The sequence below is a fragment of the Temnothorax curvispinosus genome, unplaced genomic scaffold, assembly GCF_003070985.1.
Source record: "Temnothorax curvispinosus isolate PA1 unplaced genomic scaffold, ASM307098v1 QBEX01009666.1, whole genome shotgun sequence".
Taxonomy (NCBI): Eukaryota; Metazoa; Arthropoda; class Insecta; order Hymenoptera; family Formicidae; genus Temnothorax; species Temnothorax curvispinosus.
The window spans coordinates 138,040-159,406 of record NW_020219446.1 but is presented as its reverse complement, the minus strand read 5'-3'; the positions used below and the strand labels follow the sequence as shown (position 1 = coordinate 159,406).

Here is a 21,367-nt window from a genome sequence, read left to right as displayed (position 1 = left end):
TTTGCGTCTCTCCCGAGAGTTGCCTGAAATTTCGAGAATGCAATTTAAATAAATCTGATTTCGTTCCTTTAATATATAATTTTATTGAATTTTCGAAAGTAAAGCAAAATATTTGTTGTCGGTGTGACTTTACCAACTGTAATCGTTGAGTATACAGTTTTCTAAATTCTTGGAACTTTGAAAAATTTTAGATAGCACTCTCTGTTATGTTTTCTTATTAATTCTTCGATTTTTGTAAATTTTTATATTTTTGCATTGAAATTTTTCAAAATTAAAATGCCAAAAATTACGAGCCTTACAATTTTTATTAATGTAATATATGAAAATAGATGTGGAGGGATATTTACAAGTGTTTTGTATCATTAACGCACGTTTGATTAATTTATTGTATTTTGAAAAATTACATAATTTATACATTATTATTATTTTATATATACATAGGGATTTTTTGCTTATTAACAATTATATAAAATTTTCGACTTATATAGATATTAAATTGTCGTTATCAAAATATACTAAATATGTTAAACTGACATAATGATTTTAAAATTAAAATTTTACATTAAAACAAATGACCGACGCATGATAAACACGAGTGATTTTGCGTTTCTGTGGCAGCGCCATCTTGAAAGATTTCCACGAGGTTTTCTGCAGCGTTCTGTCGATAACTGCAGCGTGATACATTATCGATGGAGCTCCGTAAGTTTCACGAACTATGGCGCGAGGTAAAAGTTTCAAAATGGAGGCGTCTTGAAAGGGTATGTATGTATGTACACACATCGTCTAGAATGTATAAATAATTTATTTATACGGACGCAATCCGTCTGTAAAGATACCGCCGATACAGCGACAAGGTAACTCAAATCATAACGTAAATCGAAGGGTTCCGAATATGACATAACGGTAAAGAGTATTACGACACATAGCATTGAATCATTTTATAGCGAGCGAGCTCAATATTCCTCCTCCTCCTCGTCGATAACGGCATTTTCCTGCACCTCACGATAGTCGAGCTCCAAAGCGGCCAGGTCCTCCCGGGCTTCCGAGAATTCGCCCTCCTCCATGCCTTCCCCGACGAACCTGCAAGGTATTCGGTATATATCGCGTCTGAATAAGTTATGCAGTTGAATGCAAATTGCCATCCCGGTCATTTCTCATTACAGCCGTCTTGAAAACAAACTCTTCTTACATTCGAGGTGGACACAAAAATTATACGAAATGCGTTAAGGAAAACATTAGAAAAAGAGAGCGTTGCTTCAGGCGACTTTGATCAAACTCCGATAATTCAATCAGAATCGACTCCAGCAAAGTTTCTTACAGTTATGCAAAACTCGTCCTTAAATCCAATTTTTTCCCCACGTGTCAGGCAATAAATCTATCTGTATTAAATGGTGCAGGTATCGCGTGATGAGTGGATCGTCGTCTAAATTTATCGAAGTTTGGTCGAGATCACCCTTGACAATTTGTCTCAAACAGAGAATCTTTGGCGACTGGTCTGAGCACGATAACGCTAAACTCACGACTTCTTACCAATGCACGAAAGCTCGCTTGGCATACATGAGATCGAACTTGTGATCGAGTCGGGCCCATGCGTCCACGATCGCCGTTGTGTTGGAGAGACAGCATACCGCTCTGTCCACTCGCGCGAGATCCCCGCCCGGCACGACCGTGGGTGGTTGATAATTTATTCCCACCTGTTAATGCGTTTGCAATGATACTCGATTGCGATCGAATTGAAAATCTCGGCAAGGTGAATCAAGAGGAGTTCATAAACGTTTATTCTATGTAATTGTTGAAACTATTTCTTTCCTGATTCGGTCTTGATTCACCTTAACTTTTAATTTCTCTCCGTTCTAAAAATTCTTTTGATCGTTTCAAAATCGCACCTTGAATCCCGTCGGGCACCATTCGACGAATTGCACGTGTTTCTGCTTTTTTATCATCGCGATCGCCGCGTTTACGTCCTTGGGCACCACATCGCCCCTGTACAGCAAACATACCGCCATGTACTTTCCCATGCGCTGATCGCAGTTCACCATTTGATGAGTCGGTTCGAAACAGGAGTTCGTTATCTCCGCGACGGTCATTCTCTCGTGCCCGGCCTTCTCCGCTGACATAACAGGAGCATACGTGGCCTGCGTGATAATAAATACACAATTAATACGTAACTAAGGTACAATTATTGTCGATCAAATGATCGTCCATTCGATTTCTACGTTATAAACATTAAATTCATATTTTTAGAAAACGTCGCTTACGAGCGGAAAGTGGATACGTGGATAAGGAACTAGATTCGTCTGGAATTCGGTGAGGTCGACATTCAGGGCTCCGTCGAATCGTAAACTGGCGGTGATGGATGAGACCATCTGTCCAATCAGCCGATTCAGATTCGTATAGGTCGGTCGATCGATATGTAGGTTCCTTCTGCATAGCTCATAAATGGCCTACGGATAACACGCGATTGTAGTGACAGACTTCGCTATTGCCGCTCCGTGTAAGGAGTATATAGACGACATTGTCCTAATAAACTTCATTTTAGACATGTGAAATGTTGAGTAGAAAACACGCGAGCTTCCTGCTGAATAACGGCGTTTTCTCTTGGAATCCATTTCTAAGAGAAATTGCCGTTATTTCGCCGATCGATTTGTCGATAACTGGGTGATAAAAGCGTTTATGAGATTCGGGCGATGTGTAAGTTTTACAAATGTGAAATTTAATATGCCAATTTTCGATCGACGTTTACGACAAAGGTACGGACCTGATTATCTACAATGAAAGCCACTTCGGTATGCTCTAACGTTGTATGAGTGTACAGAATTGCGTTGTAAGGCTCCACTACCGCAGTCGATACCTATAAAAAATGTAAATGCTTTAGTAACGAACGGGACAATTAGATGCTTAAACAAATCAATCATTTCGAAGTTCTTTGGAAAACTAGAAATCTATTACATAAGCCTGATTGTAAATAGAGAAATGTATATGTATATACAAATATATATATATATATACCTATATACATGATACGATTATATCACTTGAATTTTTCTCCCAAAGAAATCAGAATTCTTGAGCACGAAAATTTGAGATATTCTGGCGAGATAACGAGAATAAATATTACCTGTGGCGCCGGATAAATGCTAAAGGTCAGTTTACTTCTCTTCGGGTAATCGTCGGATAATTGTTCCATAAGCAGACTCGAGAATCCGGATCCCGTGCCACCGCCGAACGAATGGAAGATTATAAAGCCTTGCAACCCTTGGCACTGCTCCGTCAGTCTGTGTATTCTGTCCAAAGTGAGATCTATGATCTCTTTTCCTGAAAAATCGCAAGATTAATAACGTAGGACTATCATTCGTGAACTTTGCTATAAAAAATTCAATATATTAATAATTAATCAGTTTAATGATAGAATTCTCTAAAAGAATCGAGCGCAATCTTCAATTATTCAAAGCACATTTACAATACAATCTACTGTACATTATAATTGAGCTTCGCCTTATTACAGATATATAATGTGGTGGAAAATTAAGATACCTATTGTATAATGACCCCTGGCGTAATTATTAGCCGCATCCTCCTTCCCGGTGATCATTTGTTCCGGATGGAACAATTGCCTGTAAGTGCCCGTGCGTACCTCGTCTAAGATATTAAAAACTCATTATATCATCTTAATTTCATCAATTTTTAATGTACAATGCGCGTGTTTTAAAAGAAACTACAAAGAACAAACGATCAACACCAGAATCCTTTAAGGATTAATAATTAAATTTTTAAAGACCAGCTCAACAGTCTAAAGTTATAAAAATTATCTCACAACATTCTATAATCTCTCTATAATCAATGAGTTTTTATTCTATATATTCCTATTATAATGCTCGAAAATCGATAGTTACTCTAGGGCACTTGCCTATCACCGTTGGCTCGAGATCGACCATAATCGCTCGCGGGACATATTTTCCCGAACCTGTCTCGGAGAAGAACGAGTTAAAGGAATCATCCCCGGAGCCCGGGGTAGCATTGCTCGGCATCTGCCCGTCCGGGTGTATACCGTGCTCCAGACAATAGAGCTCCCAACAGGCATTTCCCATTTGCACGCCCGCTTGCCCTATGTGAATGGATATGCATTCCCGCTGCGAACAAACGAGTAAGGGCCAAAGCACATAACATGGCGTAGCGATATACGACGGTCGTAGTCCTCGACCTGACAAATCAAGATACGCCAAAGCTTGTGCGTTACTTACGTCCACGACTACGACTGTCATATGTGCTTTGGCCCTAAATATTTCCCCCTGTATCTCATAAATGTACGTACACAATAAGACACGTGTAATTCGATCGGAGTCCAAAAGAAATTACTTGGAAAAATAATCTTCTCTCTTTCGTCTTTGATCTTTTGTCATTTGGCTGGAATAAATACTTTCACTTTTTTCTTTAGGTGATTTAAGAAAAAAGCGATACACAAAGGAACAATAGAAATAATTATCCGGGTAACCAAGAGATTATAGCTTAGCGTAATTAGATTTTGCTTCTAATTATTTACCGCAAATAAATTTCGAAACATCGATATTTATAACGCACATGCAAGTATACTAACGAGCTATTCTATTGCGTGACGTAAATTGCTCGCTACATCACACTACATTACGATTATACTACCTTGAGCATCGTTAAAAAATTCACGACAGTTTTTACCGCGTTTATGGCTTCATAATGGCAATATAATGCAGATCGTTAAATGTTGAATATGTTAAATATCATTAACATATCAGTGCTTTGTATTTTGTTATATTAGTTACCTTTTTTGCCATTCTTAAAAATATTTCGTTTCTGCGTTAACTAGATCTAGATGAATGCAGGATAATCACCAATGCACATGCTCACAAAAAAATTACATCGCGTGCAACAATATTAAGACGCAAAGATGTTCAGTTCACCCGATTTTATTAACTGCCTCCTTCCACCAAACACTCGCTCAAAGTAATTGAATCTCCCAATTATAATGGGAGATTCGGATGGGTTTTTAGTTTTACATAAGTTCATTGATGATACTAAGCTCGATCACTTAAAAAATTTCCCTTTTACAGATACAACACAGTAGCTATTCTGAAGAAGACAGATAATTTAGAGGGAGTTTATAAGAGAGAGAGAATTCGTTCTACAAAGTGATAGAGATTCCCTGGAAATAAACTTTTACTTAGATTGACCTTTCGAATCGATTCTGTTTCATTCGTGTTTATTTCTATCCATTCGTTTTAATTCTTACGTCAATCAAAAATTTAAAACAACAAATCCTTAATTTTCTTATAAGAGGATAATTATGCGAATAATTGTATCACTTCCACGCGTCTCACAGTAAGACGCCCGTCGCAAATTACACGAGTTTCTGATTAATTGAACACATCGATTAAGCAAGGCTTGAGCGAGCTTAACAAGCCTAACGAGATTGGCAAGGAACGAGCTATGCTTAACAAGGGGGTGATTACCCGCAGCCCAGACATCGTCGACTAAAGCAGCGGCTGTATCTGTCAACAAGGTCTGGTGGAGAAAAATGCCCACCTTGACCTGATGTGTCCCCCATGGATAATTCAGCCGTATCCTAAAAGTGAGCATCTATATTGATATGCCTATAGCCGGCCTACTTTCCTGACTTATGGACGCACGTGGGTAGTGTGTCGTCTCGCGCGCAATATGATATTATACGCTCTGGCTCTATATATCTGCATGGTACGGTAAAAATCGATTTTTTACAGGTTGACACACTGTAACCATAGCAGCTTAATCGAATATCAAACTGCACGCCCGCGTGTGACACGATTGCACGATTCATCGAGAGAGATGAAATGGAATTTTAGAGAAAGATCACAGATTTATCGTCCGCTCGTGAATCGCCTCAGACTTGAGTATGGCCCACCCTTAGGTTTTGGGAATATTATTCTCCCTCTCGGAGAAAGTATTCGGCAATCCATACAAGCGTATTTTAATGCGCAATAAACATTTGGACATTCTAAAAGATGTGGCTATAATAGTACAGCTTTTAGAAAAAAACTTGAAATGAGCAGCGAATGGGTATCTTGTACTCGTTATTTTAATATCCGTTTTGCCGTTGAACAACAGAATTGGAGGATGTAAAGAACCGATTGCAGAATTTGAAGGAGAAGTGGGACAATATTTTACTAATATAAAGCTAAAACTGCGCTGTCGATCGCCCCATGCGTTCATGGCGTGGATCGATACTTCATAATTCAAGTTTCGCGTGTAGCGTTTTAAAATACAGGAAAATAAACGAAAACTATCTTGATAAAATGAATATCTAAATTTTCTCCGATATTCCAAAAATCTATTAATCATTTTTAAAAAATTTATGCATTATTTAGCTTTCTTCAGACTGCAATAAATAATAAGAGAGATCAACAAAGTTAAGCGAAAAATCTTACTAAAACAAATACTGCTTTTAACATTCGCATAAGGTATTACATTTAATAAAACAGAAATGCACTTTTTCGAATCGTTATTTTCGGACCGAAATCTTTCTCAATCAATCTTTTAATCATTCTTCTCGTCGAGTCTTTTTCGCGCTCATAATTCATTCGAGAAAACTTTTAATTGACCTCATAAACTATAAGCGAACATTTTAAAGTGCATTACGTATTTCCCGAGCTGTGCACCTCATGTATTGTATGACGTGTATGGCGTGCATATTATACGCTTTACCAGGAACTGTAAGTGTGTGTTATTGTATAAAGACGTTACAATTCCCGTTATTAAAATGTTTACGAATGTAACTTGTGCAAGAAATCAGTAGAAAAATCATATTGATACTACTGTGACTCATCCAATAACTCTTTATATATTTTAGTAATAATATATATGAACAAGATAGCAATAATTTTAAAAAACAATCGTGATTACAGATATAAAATTGCGTTCGAGAAATGTTGAAAATGTAATTCTATTATACATGATGTTTTTCTTATGTAAACACACTTGCGTGTAAAAAAAGCTCTTTCTCAATAGTATGATTTTATACGGTTGTATCTTAACATCAGATGCTTCTTTGTCTTTTAAAGAATAATTATTTTGAAAGTAATTTCTTTTATTAAAATCTCTATTCCGATTATAAAACTAAATTAAAAATGTTGTCTTTTCGTTAAAGTACAAAATATATACATTCTTTTATGATAAATGTAGAACAAAGTATTCAATATTGACGAGAAAGAAAAAAACGCGACAGAGAAACAAAGTACTCACCATTTTTCTGAATATTACTTGATTATTACACTCGATAGCAAGCAGCGTGTCGGACCGTGCCACGACTCGATCACTGTCTGACTTCGCGGATAGCACGATCACTGCGCTTCGCCATTTAATAGTAGCGCTATATATGGTAGGTATGTCTATGAACCGATGTTCGTAAGCGGATCAGCTTATGCTGCTATAGCACCCGCGACAATTGCATGCGGGTGCGCATCTGCATACAAAGGTGCACTGCCCGTTATAGACAGTTTTATTGGAAATGGTTCAAGGTACAGCAACGCTTGCCTTCAAACTCCATCCGAGATTGAAGAAGAAATATATGCATTCGCTTCATCAGTAGTTCTTATAATTATAAATTTATATTTCTTAAATACTCGTCTTAGACAATTATTTTTACGCTCCGACCATACATTATAAAAATAATTACATTAGTTAAAAGCTACATAATGAGTCTTAGAAGGATTTATTTTTTATAAGTTACTGTTTCTTGAGTCGCTTTGGACTCGACAAAGTTATTAATTGTACTCTTCTAGGGGTTTTGTGGCAGATAATAGGAACAACATCAGACTTCGGTGGTGTATTCTTAGTTTTAGTCTTCGTCGTATCGCTACTTTCTTCATTGTAAACCAGCTTAATATCTTCTGTTTCTTCCTCATTTGACTTCTTGTCTATCTGTAAATCATTTTCTGACCTAACATCTTGATTATCCACGACTTTCTCTGACTTCTGCTCATTAAGCTCTTCGGGTGGATTACTTGCCATCGCCTCGACTGTGTCGCTTTTTACAAGTTCAATATCCATTGCACAATCATCCAAATCGTATGTTGGGACGTTGTTCTTGTCTTTGATTACACTGGTCGAAGATTTTTTGACAGAACTTTTGGATGTTTTGTTCACTATTGCACTACCTTGTAAAGGGACTTTTGTTTTATAAATTTTACCTAATTCACCTTTCTCGAAGTGTATTATGGAACAGTAACCATCGCTGGAACACGCAATTAGAATCTGACCGTCGCTAGACCTGAAAGCAACGAGAAAAGACGCTAAGACTCGGAAGTAATTCGAATAGCAGCATAGCATATTGACGATCACGTACCACGAAAGATCATTTAGTCGGCCATAATGAATGAGCGATACCACGCCAATCGGAGATATCTGTTGCGTGTCGTAAAGTAATATAGAACTCTCCGTCGCGACAGCGAATATCATTCTGTAAGGCAGCGGTACCAGAGCAGCTGGACCGTCCTCTCGCAACTCAAAATACACAGGACAACATCGTACTGCTATAGTACATTCATTTAAGGTAGGTAGGATCATTATTGGTCTGAAAAAGAACGCTTTTATTATTACTACTTTTTTTTCAAGTTAGAAACTCGAAATCATTAGATGCTTTAATACTGACTCTCTTATGTCCTCTCTGGAGAAAACAATTATCGCATTTGATATAGTCTCTGAGCTCTCCTGCGGCTCGATTATGCCAGACGGAACGAAGATTAGGGATCCGTCTACCGAGAAGGTCAGTCTACGGAAGTACGATTTGAAGGTGTCGTCGTAAAATAGACGCACGAGCTTTCCCTTCAATGAGCTGCCGGACGGCGTCGGAATTTTGGACTTGTAAACACGCTGAACGGCTTTCCTCGTAGCAATGCTTATTAAACGGCAGTGTCTGAAGATAACGTATTTAATACACAATTAAAATTCAAAAGACGGTTTTATCGTTCGTATAATTTATAAATTACAGATCACCTACCTGTCTGTACTGATGGTGCATACGTATTGATTGCAAGGATCCCAAGACACTCCTTGAACGAAACTTTTGTGGTCCAGTAATATCGTTTTGCGATTTTTCTGGATGTCCCACAGTATAGCGGTATTATCAACAGATCCAGAAACCAAGAAATTAGAGTCCGGCGACCAGCTAATGTCATAAATATCCCCGAGGTGACCCCTCAATATTTTCAAGGAAGTCCATTGTTCCTTATTTTCAATATCGCCTGATGGCGGAGAGAAGTCTCGTCCCTCCTTCACTTTCCACAAAATAATAACCGATTCTGCGCATTACATTAAGATCAATTTTAGGATTTGCGTAACAAAGCGGGAGCAATAAACAGTAAAATAATAACAATGACCAACCGTCATCTCCTGATGCTAGAATTTCTTTCGACGGAGAGAATCTTACAACATTTACTGCCTTCTGATGACGCTCCAAGTCTGCCGCAAAGTTCACAGTGGCTCCACCGAAGTTGGTCGTCGTCAAGTGCCAAATCTGCATTTAAACAATCATTCAGATTGCTAGTTATCTTCAAATATGTAATTATAATTAGATGAAGCCGTGAAAAAGATTCTCAAACATCTAATGGCATTAAGAGAATTGTATATTATATTAATAAGTTTTTTATTAGCATATATATTGTGTTTCTTTTATAAAAATTATATATTTCTGCATTGTTGTTGTCCCTTGCATACATATTTCTCTTACACATGTATAAAATTAATTGTATAACATTAACATACGCATAAACAAAACATTAGAATGTAAAAAACCGTTCTCTTCAGCCTCATTCAAAAAAAAAATAATGTAATTATAGCTGCGGTCCACCTGACGCTACAAATGCTTTGAAGCGTTCTTCCTCTCCTTCTTGCTTTATTAAAAGAAAGGAGAAGAGGGAATCCTTCGAAGCATTTGTAGCATCAAGTAAACCGCAGCCTATGTTACCAAAACGTGGAAGTCCGCTCCTCCAGTCGCTACTCTCCAAAACGTCTCTCCCCTCGAATTTTCGTACGAGCCGCTCTGCACATCGACGCTCAGCACCGGGTCGCGATTGTGCCACGAGATTTCGGGAGTAATACACTTCATTTTCCTGCTCGAGAGATCAACAGATACAATTTAAACGAAATAGAGATACACGTTGCTCGACGACGTTGTCGCGCCGATTCTACGTAACCTTCAAGCTGTCACGTTGTTTGCGCCAAAAGTTCTTGCGGAGAGGTTAGGTCGGGTTAGGCTAGATCGCTGCGTCGCCATGGCAACCGTTCGATGCGCGACGCAACAAGACCAAGCTCCGCGGACTGCAGACGCGTGTGTTTATATTTCGCGATATCTCCTGTACATATAAAATAAATGAGTTCTTTAAATACAAGGCAGTACACGGCCATCGTAATCCTGCAGTATGTTATCTTGCTCTTTGACGTTTGCGTAAATTCGTTCGCGAGCTTCGCCAGGCGGCATCCCACGGACCTGCTGGTACTCTACGTGTACGTATAATAACTATTGACAATTTTTCCACGATGATTGAGGTAACGTCTTGTTTGATCGATGCGACGATTTCAGGATTCAAGACTTCTGTCTCATCGTGGCCCTCACGTTGCTCTTAGTGAACTTCTTTTCTACTTATATCTTCCAGGTAAACATACACCCAGAGACAACTGAATCAAAAGTAGATTTAGCAAGTGTAAAATACCAGCAGAAATATAATGGAATATAATAATGATAGATTAAATAAGGAAACCAACAATAAGCAGAGTTGTTTCATAATCATTTAAATGATATCTGCTGTTAGATTGTGTCTGCAGGCTTTGTTGATAGAACAGAAGCTTAATTTGGATGTAATTTGGTCCAATTTCAATATTTTACTGGCATACCGCTAAGATTCTGCTTACTGGCTAACGAGTTGTGTTCTACATTCTTTAAGTATATTTGATGAAGATATATAAAGCAGGTTTAAAATTTTCAGGCAGGTTTGATACAGCTACTGTACACAAGATTCCGCATGACATTAGTATTATGCATTATATACATGATATTATCTATCAGTTTGCATACGTGGCATATCACTATTCACTGGTCAGCGCCATTAGAACATTATTGGACAAAAGGATTTCACATTCTCTATTCTGCACATAGAACAGGTACAACGTCGGAAAACCTGGAATATCGTTTTGTTGGTGAATACACGATAATCCTGGATCTTTATAAAGTTGCAGTGCTGTATTATTACTTCTATAAAAGAGCCTCTCTGAGGATCGCTGATCCAAGATTTTACAAAGGTTCTGCTTGGCTGCAGAATCAGTTGAGTATTTCGTGATTATGTGTAAGTAAAATTCAATGACCCACAAAGGATTATACGATATCCTTACATTTATACAAATTTATATGACTATATTACATGGATGAAGCAACGAGGTTGGCGTATTATTCATACGTCTAAATATAATTTCTAAATTCATGTATTATACAAACGTTGTGTACAATTTATATACATTGTGTAAAAAAATCTTTATTACAAAGTATCTTTATATATGTACGTATATATATTTCTTTGAGATCAATTTTACATGATTTGCTGAACTGTGCCAATGCACGTATCAATATATTGAAAAATAAATCGTTACTCCATACTCTTAGATTATCCTCTGTGTTATTTTGATTATATCCTCGTGCTTTTTTGTATATTCATTCATATAATTGCATAAAAATTCTGTACAAAGTTCAAGTCATAATACTTGATTGATGTTACGTCTATTTAACTATATACTAGTATTCATAAATTCAAGATTATAATTGATTCAATAATTATAATTGAAGATAAAATATATAAGTTTATTACAATGTAACTTTTATCTGCCCGTTATTGTGTGCCAATATCGAAATCATAAAATTGAACCTAATTTTTTATGTAAATCATGACAGTATATAGATAAACTTTATATAAGGTAAATGTACTAATGCCTGGATACGTACCTATGTCTGGATATTTTTATCATTTGTCTTTAAATAAGTTATAACGTGAATCAAAGATAAAAATATTTTTCTTGTATAATATTTTTATCTTTTATTTTAATTCGCGTTATACTTATTTATAAACTAGATAGAAGATGATAAAGGTCCATACATAGGTCTTAAGTGTCCCGGCATTAGTACATTTACCTTATTATAAATTTGTATATTATTTTGCTTGTTTTTCAAGAAACAATTCTTGTTATATTGAATATTTGCTGCTTTTAAAATGTACAGAAAATATAGCAAACGTTGTTTGTTTATACATTCTGAACAATAAAATGCAATTACACAATGCACGTTAGATTAAATTGCATTTGCATCTAAGTATGTGTTATTAATTGTGATAATAACACATCTTTTGTAACTATTACAATAATATACGTCGAAATTTATTATCAAGTATCATATCAGATTTATATTTAAAAAATCCATCATACAGTCTATAGTAATGTTATATTATAACATAAAATAAAACATAATTTACTATAATCGTAATAATGAAGCTTTCTATGTCCTCTACAAAAAACTTTAGAATTGATCACCCAAACATCCGATCCTAACATTTATTTCTCAGTATCGTGAATTTGACATATTAAAATATACACGAGCCTTACTAAAATAGAGCGATTATATTTTTATCGGAGTTTCGAGACCTGATCTAAATACTTCTTATTGTGCAAAGTGGGAATAAATTGTACATATTTGCTTTTTAAGAAATCTTACAATTTTATATAAAAACACTTTTCTACACTTTTCGCTTGTGCGTGAAACGTCGTCCTTATATCAGATTCTATTCTTTTAATTATAAATTAAATTATGCATTTAACGAAAATTATTACATTACATTAATATACTTAGCACTTGTTTACTTGATCGTTCTTATATCGAATCTTAGGAATGTCGCATTCGATAAAAGTAAAAACAAAATTGACCTTTTTTGCGCTTTAGATACTTACACAATACGCATATTGTATACAAGATTTAAAAGGATAATTGTACACAGAGTTTACTTGCATGCGTATCACTTTGGACTCAAACTGTTGCAAGCTTGACTTTTTTCTTTTCTTTTTTTTTTTGTAAAAGTATCCTATATACCAGCGAGGTATTTTTCAGGCAACGTCTCGCAAGCTTCAGAAAGCTCCTTTCACACCTGCATCGTATGATTACCATGCAAAAAAATTAGCTTGTCAATCAGGTGAGGTGGCAAGGTCGCCCGCTTTGTATCATATTGGATCTGCACATCCGGCGGGATGCGTGAGGGTGGTGCGCAGCAGGCGGGCACACAATGATATCTGCTCACTAGTTTCGCCAGATTCGGGCATTTCGCAGATACCTTCGACCACCATTGCAAGGGACAATAATCGAGAGGTGCCGTGGGTTCCGACTGATATTGCACAATCTCGAGATCCGCTTTCTCTTCCGCAGGCATACCAGCCTTTGTCGGGCACAGACCACCAAGTAGGAACTCCATACCTGTAATTAAGAATCAGTCTAAAGTATCCATTTCACATTGCTCGCATAGGAGATGCATTATACGCAATTATTTCTATAAAAAAAAAAAAAAATACCTGAAACTCTAGATTTTTTACTTGGTACTGCCTCGTCTTCAGTCTTTATAGGGACGTCTCCAGATTCTTCCTGAATCAATTTCGTCAGCATTTCCTTTATAGGTGTGCTAACTACACTTTTATCTTCCTCGGTGACATATGGCATTGCTTTAAATCTATATAATAAAAAATAAAGATTAAATACATATACATAATATGAAATATATTCTCGAAACGGGTTACTCCCAATTGGGATGAGGTATGACTCGATGTGAGCGCGGCCGATTCTTAATCAACAGTTCCGGGTTCAATCCTCGGCCCTCATCCCACGTATGTTTCGGTTTTATAAGAAATTAAAGAGTCGAAGGTTAAGAGGAGTATGGAGTAAACGGTAACCCGTTTCAGAAATAAATAAATAAATAAATATCAAGATTTCTGTGTCAAAATACCTAGGATCCAAAGTAGTGGCAATTTGTAGAAGCAGCGTGACGTTGTAATCTGCGTATCGGTCGCACAACATATCTGACAAGGACTCTTTGAACGTCCTTGCGGTGTCACTGTCCGTTTCTTTCACTTTAAGATGCGAGGATACAAGTTGCCAGAGCAATGGTTTGAGTAGGGATATCAGAGGCATTTTCTCCTCGCTTAACGTCATGATGGTAACTTTGAATGGCTCGAGGACATTGACGATGTCCTCCATGATTTTCCACTGTTCGTTGGAGATTTCAAACATCTCTTGATCTATCCCTTCCATGCCTTCTAATATAGATGTGATCATGTTACGACGCGCGATCATTTGTTCCAGCATCGTATACGTCGATATCCATACAGCCGGATAATCCAACAATATAGACCCCTCATCCAACTAGAAATGAGAACAGTAACTATTAGAAAACTGGTAAAATGAAAATAATAAACAAGTCACGCGCTCGTTATACGTAAAAACAATATAAGAAAGTTAAGGCTAAAATAAATATTTACAAATCTAAAGATTTATTATTCATATTTTGATCTTTCCTATATTACTTTTACTTATAAAATGCCATTTGCCAATTTTTATGTACATATAGATATCAAATCGTATTTATACGCGTTACAAAGTATTTTACATCAAACACTAAACTTATAGCATCGCAAAGATACCTCTGACAATTGTTCTTGCATCGTTAATGTCGCAAGCGCGCCTGGATGGCTTATGATGGCTCCGATGACCGATCTGCATTTGGCTAACGTGCTGGATACCTCGGGATTCTCGAAACAAGCCTGCGCGCACACTTGCAAAGTATGAAGCAAACATGGAATTACAGTCAAACCGCGGTTAGTCAGCGCCGTGTGTAAGTCTGTTCTGGAGGTGCTAACAACCACCGCTGTTATTCTCTCCACTTTAAGATCCCATTCGAGTAACAGGGAGTCTATGGTAGTTCCCCAATGGCTCTCCTCCCAGTCCAGCGGTGCGTGAAGAGTACTCAGGATCTTACATTCCAAGGTAGCCTCACCGGTATTCTGATAATAAACCGACAGAGTGACAAAGCTCTCGTCGTTGTTGGACTGCCACTCCTCGATCGTCAACGCCAGCTCCGTCGCGGGAGAGGCGACGCAGGACAGGGAGCTCACCACCGATTCCCGAAAATTGTCGTATATCCTCGGTATTATTTCCTCCTCCAGCTTGTTCTTGCTGGGAATCTCGCAGGGCGAGCGTAGGGTCGCCACCAATCTTTGGAATCCACGTCCCTCCACAATCTCGGGCAGCTGCAGGTCCATTATTATGAATTCCGCTATAGCGTCCGACACGGTTTTCACGTCCACCGACGACTGATTCGTCGCGTTGTCCTCGGACATGAGGAACGCGACGTTTTGGCCGTTACCGTTAATGCCAGATCCACCCTTGATCATCACTCTCAGCGGCTGACCGATGGCGATGTCGTCCTCCATGTTCGACAGGCTTATGTTAGGATCCGTAACAAACTGTATGTCACCGTCTATCTGAACGGTGCCGTCCGTGTTGGTGGTGTAGATGTATTTGGTGGGGCTCAGGCCCGCTTTCAGCAGCTTCTTCTGTATCTTACGTTCCTTGTTGTCCTGCGACACGACCTGCCTGGTGGTCGGCAGGCTCGACGTCTCCAGATCCATCAGCTCCTGCGCGTGTTTGTTCTGCAGGTGCATGCGGAGGTTGCTGGTGTTACGATTGTAGGCGATCTGGGTCTTGCACAGTATGCAGACGATCTTCACCTTGGTGATGATGCCGCCCTCCTCGGTGGCTGGAAACCCAAAGAATTTCCAGTAAATACTCCGCATCGACGGCGGCACCACCAGCTTCTTATACGTATACGTGTGCTTCTCCTCCATCATTTTCGCCAGTACCATTTGTATGTCGTTCTTGCTGTCGTCCGACGTGCCCGGCTTCGCACCATTCAGCAGCGCCTGTTTGTTATTCTCCATTGCGTTCGCTCGGGACGCTCGACCCGGCGTCCGCATATATATATATATGTATATCGGTTACAACACCTCGAGGATAATCTTTCTCTCTGTCACTCTCTTCGTGTCCGATCTCAGGATTCGTGCCACGGGGCTGCGGCAGGACGCATCCCGCGTCATTCGCCCCGCCGGGGGCGCGTCGCCCCGGAGTGCGACGAATTTACCGCGCGGCCACGGCACGCTCCGATATACCCAATTCCTCCCCGCGTGCCTTCCGTTCCGTCAGCCGATTTCGCGGCTATCGAAGTTCAATTCAATCCCTCGCGTCGAAAGGCCAGCGATGGCCCCGGCGATCAGCTATCGACTTACCTGCGACGATGCGATATCGACTTTCGTGCCGTTCGCTCGCGAAGAGTATATATCGTTATCTATAGACCTCGCCTGATCGATTCGAGTATCACCGTAATGGCGGACGGGTGGACGACGGCGCGGCGGCGGCTTCTGCGTCTGCGGAAAGTGCGGAGTGCGGGGGATCGTTGAAGCGGCGACGTGCGGGCAACTCCGCTGCTCCGCTTCCTTTGTCCACGACGCGCGCGCGAGACAGGGGAAGCGGCGCGCTCCGGCCGCTCCGGCCAATACCTCTATGGCCGGTATATTCATAGTCGGATCTTGTCACGATCTTGTCTATTCTTTATTCTACATCATCTATGGTATATGCTATCGATTGCTCGATTCGAGTTCAACTCGGACCGAAGAGTGGGGAGGATAGCTTGGTGGGGGACGCCGATCGATAAAGAAAGATTGAGATTTGGGGTGCAAATGGTGCAATTTTCGGTGCAGCTTCCCGGCATGTTACGGGGGTTAGGGTTGAGTGTGGTTGAGTGTCGAATGATGTATTTAAGAAATATACACATTATTCCACCGTGACAGAGACAAGAGCCGAATCCCAAAGCTGCAAGAGTTGCCAATGCAAGAACCGGTCAATACCTCGATCTTATGAACTACGATACATCCATCAGGTATGTATGACAATTTTCTTTTCCCTTTAAATAACAAAGCACTGCGTCGAGGAGTATTTTTTTTATGAGGATATTTAACTCTTGACACGTTCAGTTCTTTGCGTCGAGGAGTAGCTGTAAGAGACTGAGGTTATCCAGAGATGCATTCGGTTTCTTTATTCAGATCGAGCTGGCCCTGTGGACATGGAGTGAGACTCGAGAGACTTGTGCAAGTGACACACACGAATTCGAGACTGCCGGCCCGAGATGCGTCTGCCGAGAAGGTTCGGATTGCTGTCGTTTCTGATATTATGGCGGTTGATCAACGTGATCCTGATAAAGACTGTCCACGTGCCAGACGAGTACTGGCAGTCGCTAGAAGTGGCGCATCGCCTGGCCTTCGGTTACGGATACCTCACGTGGGAGTGGAGGACGATGATTCGCAGCTACGTGTATCCATTTCTCATATCAATTCTCTATCGGCTGCTCGCCATCCTTTCCTTGGACTCCGCGCTGCTGTTGACGACGCTGCCCCGTGTCTTTCAAGCTATCCTCGTCGCCTACTCGGATTACAGATTTTATAAGTGGACCAGAAGCAAGTGGTTGCTGACCTTTTTGTGCCTGAATTGGTACTGGTACTATTGCGCCACGCGAACGCTGATAAACTCAGTGGAGACTGCTTGCACCATTATAGCGTTGTCGATATTCCCGTGGAGAGAGAGCCACGTAAGAAGCGTAAAGTTCCTGTGGATCGTGGGTTTTCTCTGCATGGCGAGACCCACCGCTGCGATTCTGTGGCTTCCCCTGTGCCTGTATCATATTTGTACGAGCACGGGAAGGAGGATATTGATCGGTCAATACATCTTAATATGTTTTACTTGCGCCGCCATTTCTGTATTAATAGATAGCTACTGTTACGGAACATTCGTGATAACCCCGTGGAAGTTCTTCCAGGTGAACGTGCTCGGGAACGTCGGAAGCACGTACGGCGTCAAGCACGCGTTATGGTACATCTATGCCGCTCTACCAGTGTTGCTCGGGCCGCACATCTTGCCGTTCATGTTCGCCTGTTATCTCATATTTAAGCGTCCCCTTCTTTACCCTCGAGAATCGATCATGCTGATAGTAATCGGCTGGACTTTGTTCGTCTACTCGTTACTGTCTCACAAGGAATTTCGATTTATCCTACCCCTTTTGCCGTTGTTAATCTACACGAGCTTCACTTGTCTGAATCGTTTGAGGGTCACGGCTGGCGTGCGTAAATGGTACGTAGCGCTGATGGTGCTCAGCAACGTCGTACCCGGCTTGTTCTTCTCCACCCTTCACCAATGCGGCACGTTAACGATAACGGAGGTCCTGCGAGGCGAGATCACTCGCGCGAACGCCACGTCGGCGGACACGCTGATCCTGACCCCGTGTCACAGCACGCCGTTGTACAGTCATTTGCACGTGAACGCGACAGTAAGATTTCTAACGTGCGAGCCTAATTTGTACAAGATCGAAGACTACGTGGACGAGGCGGATCAGTTTTTCGCAAACGCGCCTGCCTGGCTCAGCGATAATTATATTAACAATAAGAAAGTCACGTTACCGACTTATGTGATAGTATTTGATAACACTGCGAACGAAATACCTGAATTTTTACGTACGTATAAGTTGATTGCCAAAGTATTTCATACATTTTTTCCAGAACAGAATTATGGAAAAAGTATATTATTGTACAAGCATATATAATATTTATTTTATAATACACGTTATGTAGTAAATGAAAATATTTTTATGAAAGTAATAATCTTTGACTCGAAGCAACCGTAAACCGAGATTATTCGAATCAAACGATTAACATAATTCTCTTCTGTATAATAAAAATATATTGTACAGGCATAATATTTATTATATACGGTACATGTCAATTACGTGCAATACAGTAAATGAAAATGTTTTTTATCAAAGTGATAATCTTTGACTCGAAGCATCGTAAACTAAGATCGATCGGGTCAAACGATTAACATAATTCTCTTTTGTATAATAAAAATTGAAATACATAGAGTATGTGATGTCTAAAAGGAATTTTTGGTATTTTATGTACATTTAACGTCGAAAAAGTCGCTTTTTCTCTCAACAAATTTCTGTTTGTTATATTAATCAATTTTATTCGTTGCAGTGAATTTTGCACGGATGATCTTCTTCGTCTTGTAATTCCCTCCTTTCTTTTCCACCGTCCGGACAAATTAGGCCATAATTTCCTGCGATTTCTTAAATTAGCCGTCTTCAGCTTCCGCGTGGCGCGGACGGAGGAATGCCATGGAAGACGTCAATGTCGGCGTTCTCGTTATCGACGACAAAAAGCAGCACCTCCTGCTCGTCCGGCCATCAATAACGCTTAGAGCGATTATCGCGAGGCAGTCGTAAACCGAGAGGATCTTCCACCGCTAAAAAAAAAAACGATTCGCGGAGCTGCGGGAAGGGGCACAGAGGCGGGAAGAGGAGGCGAGCCCTCCCGCTTGGAATAAATGGGTACCGTTACTAAGTAGGACTCGAATCCCAGACTCTCCGATGCGGGAACGATAACGATTCGCTAACGGTACTCGCGTCGTCCTACAGATCGCTCCGAAACGCGGCAATTATCGCCGATGCTGCGCGTCGCACACGTTTCTCTCGAATTTAATCATAGATCTTAAGAAATCACGAGTGGAAGGGAAACCAGCGTGGAATCCATCGCGAAAACTTGAAAGTTACCATTGCCGCTTTACGAGAGGTAACTGAATGAAATTACAGGTCTCGTTACATCGGATATGTTTATACATATATGGCCTTACCGTTAAATTATGTTATATGTATATGTGTTAATATATCCGTTATAACGCTGTATATTGTAATATAGGTTGCTTTAAAAAATGTTAACACTTATTATAGAAGTAACTCTTTTAGAGGAACAGAACTGACAATACAAGATATAGTAACAAATGTATTTTGTTATGAATCGTCTTCGAAGAATCTCCATGTGTTTCATTGTCAATACATTCTTCGAATATTCTCCAGGTTGTCTCCGGATCCCTGAGGCACATTTCTTTGGGTACTTATTGTTGCAATCATAGTCGCAATTTTCTGTCGGAGATCTCGCACATTACAATAACGGCGAACAAGTGGCGAGCAAGTTCTTTGAAAATAAAATACATTTTTTACATTTGATATCTTGTATTATCAGTTCCGTGTCTCTAAAAAAAAAGTTATTTCCATATAAATTTTATTATCTTTCTAAAGCACCCTGCATATATTTGTGAAAAAAAGAAAGACAAATATACAATGTGATACAAATGTCAAGGACGCTTTATTCAAATCGAAATTGTTGACGTAACATCGTTGAGATATCGTAATGCCAGTGTCATTTCGCATTTTCCGTCCCGGCGGAAACCACTCTTTCTCCCCGAGAAACTGGAAATACGGACGCGGAGAGAAAAATGAATGGGCGCCTCGACTAACGGCGATCGGCGGAGGAGGTAAAACGGAAAGTAAGGTATACCCATTGGAAAAGTCGTGGAGGAAAAACGCGTAGGAAGCGTCGCGGGACGAGAGGATCGGAGAGAACCGGAGATTCCTCGGGAACGCGGTGAGATACGCGAGATCGTCGGGCAAACGCGTCGGGCGACGCGAGGCGAGATGAGGCGAGGTGAGTCGAGGCGAGACGTGACGAGCGGGAAGGTAAGGTAAGGTAACTCCGCGTAATCGAAGGTACGGCTACACGGCAAGACTCGGGGAAAATGTAAAGAGGAGGGAGGGAGGACTGACTACATGGAGTCAACGTTCCGGCCGGGTCAGCGACCACAATGCTCTCGCTCGCTCTCTCCCGATCGCCTCCTCTCGGCTCTCCCTTCCTCGTCTTCACGTGGCTCCCGCGCCGCCGCGCTTCCCGGGAAGAGGCCAGGCTTCCTTGGGACGGAATCCTCTCGGCCTCCTCGTGAAAGCCTCGATACTCTTTCTCTCTCTCTCTCTCTCTCTCTTTCTCTCCCTGTTATGAAAAGTATACGTCCTTGCGGAAAGCCGGAAACCGAGTCGTTCGCTCATCAAAGCTGATCAATGCTCGAAACCGATTCGATTCGTTAACGCGCGAGTACGCGCGTTATTTTCTGTAACTTTCATTCATATTTCACATAGGGATGCTAATCGCTAAGCCTGGCTTAATGGTAGATTTAATAACAAACATGATAACAGCTTGTTCAAGGTAGTAGAGGCAAAGATCTATCACGACGCAGCTGCGGGGGAAAATGGCAGAGTTCTTTCGCGATTCATAATGAACGGTGCAAGAGGACGTCTGAAATTGATTGACACGAAAGGAAGAAGTAAACATATAAATATTGAGTTTGTCAATCTCA

General features: G+C 40.2%; 5 protein-coding genes across 10 annotated transcripts; 2 read left to right on the top strand and 3 right to left on the bottom strand.

The window, feature by feature from the left end:
• Window positions 1-784: 784 nt before the first annotated feature.
• On the bottom strand, window positions 785-7,549 carry LOC112459274 (tubulin alpha-2/alpha-4 chain-like). Of its 2 annotated transcripts, none has more exons than XM_025023313.1 (9): window positions 7,249-7,549; window positions 3,908-4,130; window positions 3,535-3,639; window positions 3,119-3,315; window positions 2,759-2,851; window positions 2,259-2,444; window positions 1,887-2,135; window positions 1,531-1,694; window positions 785-1,080 (listed from the first exon to the last, which is right to left on the bottom strand). In XM_025023313.1, exons 1-9 carry the CDS (start codon window positions 7,249-7,251, stop codon window positions 954-956), a joined length of 1,347 nt encoding a protein of 448 aa, XP_024879081.1. In that variant the 5' UTR covers window positions 7,252-7,549; the 3' UTR covers window positions 785-953. The 2 variants fall into 2 exon arrangements, with proteins under 2 accessions (XP_024879081.1, XP_024879080.1); XM_025023312.1 differs by lacking the exon at window positions 7,249-7,549 and adding an exon at window positions 4,797-4,954.
• An 84-nt stretch (window positions 7,550-7,633) lies between these two features.
• LOC112459272 (chromatin assembly factor 1 subunit B) lies at window positions 7,634-10,263 on the bottom strand. 3 transcript variants are annotated; one of them, XM_025023309.1, is made up of 6 exons: window positions 10,200-10,263; window positions 9,971-10,115; window positions 9,388-9,520; window positions 9,005-9,305; window positions 8,657-8,920; window positions 7,634-8,578 (listed from the first exon to the last, which is right to left on the bottom strand). In XM_025023309.1, the coding sequence occupies exons 2-6, from the start codon at window positions 10,109-10,111 to the stop codon at window positions 7,732-7,734; spliced, it is 1,686 nt and encodes a 561-aa protein (XP_024879077.1). In that variant the 5' UTR covers window positions 10,112-10,115; window positions 10,200-10,263; the 3' UTR covers window positions 7,634-7,731. The 3 variants fall into 3 exon arrangements, with proteins under 3 accessions (XP_024879077.1, XP_024879078.1, XP_024879076.1); XM_025023310.1 differs by lacking the exon at window positions 10,200-10,263 and having other exon boundaries at window positions 7,634-8,275; window positions 8,351-8,578; window positions 9,971-10,127; XM_025023308.1 differs by lacking the exon at window positions 10,200-10,263 and having other exon boundaries at window positions 9,971-10,127.
• Window positions 10,264-10,355: 92 nt separating this feature from the next.
• Window positions 10,356-11,625, top strand: LOC112459275 (transmembrane protein 138). 2 transcript variants are annotated; one of them, XM_025023315.1, is made up of 4 exons: window positions 10,356-10,509; window positions 10,586-10,658; window positions 10,989-11,163; window positions 11,233-11,625. In XM_025023315.1, the coding sequence occupies exons 1-4, from the start codon at window positions 10,376-10,378 to the stop codon at window positions 11,337-11,339; spliced, it is 489 nt and encodes a 162-aa protein (XP_024879083.1). In that variant the 5' UTR covers window positions 10,356-10,375; the 3' UTR covers window positions 11,340-11,625. The 2 variants fall into 2 exon arrangements, with proteins under 2 accessions (XP_024879083.1, XP_024879082.1); XM_025023314.1 differs by having other exon boundaries at window positions 10,989-11,625.
• An 843-nt stretch (window positions 11,626-12,468) lies between these two features.
• On the bottom strand, window positions 12,469-16,161 carry LOC112459271 (zinc finger BED domain-containing protein 1-like). Of its 2 annotated transcripts, XM_025023307.1 has the most exons (5): window positions 15,943-16,158; window positions 14,725-15,839; window positions 14,031-14,446; window positions 13,603-13,757; window positions 12,469-13,507 (listed from the first exon to the last, which is right to left on the bottom strand). In XM_025023307.1, exons 2-5 carry the CDS (start codon window positions 15,742-15,744, stop codon window positions 13,179-13,181), a joined length of 1,920 nt encoding a protein of 639 aa, XP_024879075.1. In that variant the 5' UTR covers window positions 15,745-15,839; window positions 15,943-16,158; the 3' UTR covers window positions 12,469-13,178. The 2 variants fall into 2 exon arrangements, with proteins under 2 accessions (XP_024879075.1, XP_024879074.1); XM_025023306.1 differs by having other exon boundaries at window positions 14,725-16,161.
• Window positions 16,162-16,792: 631 nt separating this feature from the next.
• On the top strand, window positions 16,793-18,960 carry LOC112459273 (GPI mannosyltransferase 3). The gene is made up of 2 exons (XM_025023311.1): window positions 16,793-17,015; window positions 17,179-18,960. Exon 2 carries the CDS (start codon window positions 17,262-17,264, stop codon window positions 18,726-18,728), a length of 1,467 nt encoding a protein of 488 aa, XP_024879079.1. The 5' UTR covers window positions 16,793-17,015; window positions 17,179-17,261; the 3' UTR covers window positions 18,729-18,960.
• Window positions 18,961-21,367: the final 2,407 nt, after the last annotated feature.

What these genes read in the sequence shown, in the direction of transcription:
- LOC112459274 (XM_025023312.1), bottom strand. An exon ending in CACGTATCCACTTTCCGCTC is followed by an intron (nt 2,136 to 2,258) that starts GTAAGCGACGTT and finishes ATTATCACGCAG; the next exon opens with GCCACGTATGCTCCTGTTAT. An exon ending in AAGCGAGCTTTCGTGCATTG is followed by an intron (nt 1,081 to 1,530) that starts GTAAGAAGTCGT and finishes AATACCTTGCAG; the next exon opens with GTTCGTCGGGGAAGGCATGG.
- LOC112459272 (XM_025023309.1), bottom strand. Translation starts at nt 10,111, where the DNA reads ATGAAGTGTATTACTCCCGAAATCTCGTGGCACAATCGCGACCCGGTG. An exon ending in TCTAGCATCAGGAGATGACG is followed by an intron (nt 9,306 to 9,387) that starts GTTGGTCATTGT and finishes TGTAATGCGCAG; the next exon opens with AATCGGTTATTATTTTGTGG. An exon ending in TCCAGAGAGGACATAAGAGA is followed by an intron (nt 8,579 to 8,656) that starts GTCAGTATTAAA and finishes GTTCTTTTTCAG; the next exon opens with ACCAATAATGATCCTACCTA.
- LOC112459275 (XM_025023314.1), top strand. Translation starts at nt 10,376, where the DNA reads ATGAGTTCTTTAAATACAAGGCAGTACACGGCCATCGTAATCCTGCAG. An exon ending in GACCTGCTGGTACTCTACGT is followed by an intron (nt 10,510 to 10,585) that starts GTACGTATAATA and finishes CGACGATTTCAG; the next exon opens with GATTCAAGACTTCTGTCTCA. An exon ending in TTTCTACTTATATCTTCCAG is followed by an intron (nt 10,659 to 10,988) that starts GTAAACATACAC and finishes TAAAATTTTCAG; the next exon opens with GCAGGTTTGATACAGCTACT.
- LOC112459271 (XM_025023306.1), bottom strand. Translation starts at nt 16,056, where the DNA reads ATGCGGACGCCGGGTCGAGCGTCCCGAGCGAACGCAATGGAGAATAAC. An exon ending in TGCAAGAACAATTGTCAGAG is followed by an intron (nt 14,447 to 14,724) that starts GTATCTTTGCGA and finishes TCTCATTTCTAG; the next exon opens with TTGGATGAGGGGTCTATATT. An exon ending in TAAAAAATCTAGAGTTTCAG is followed by an intron (nt 13,508 to 13,602) that starts GTATTTTTTTTT and finishes TCTTAATTACAG; the next exon opens with GTATGGAGTTCCTACTTGGT.
- LOC112459273 (XM_025023311.1), top strand. Translation starts at nt 17,262, where the DNA reads ATGCGTCTGCCGAGAAGGTTCGGATTGCTGTCGTTTCTGATATTATGG.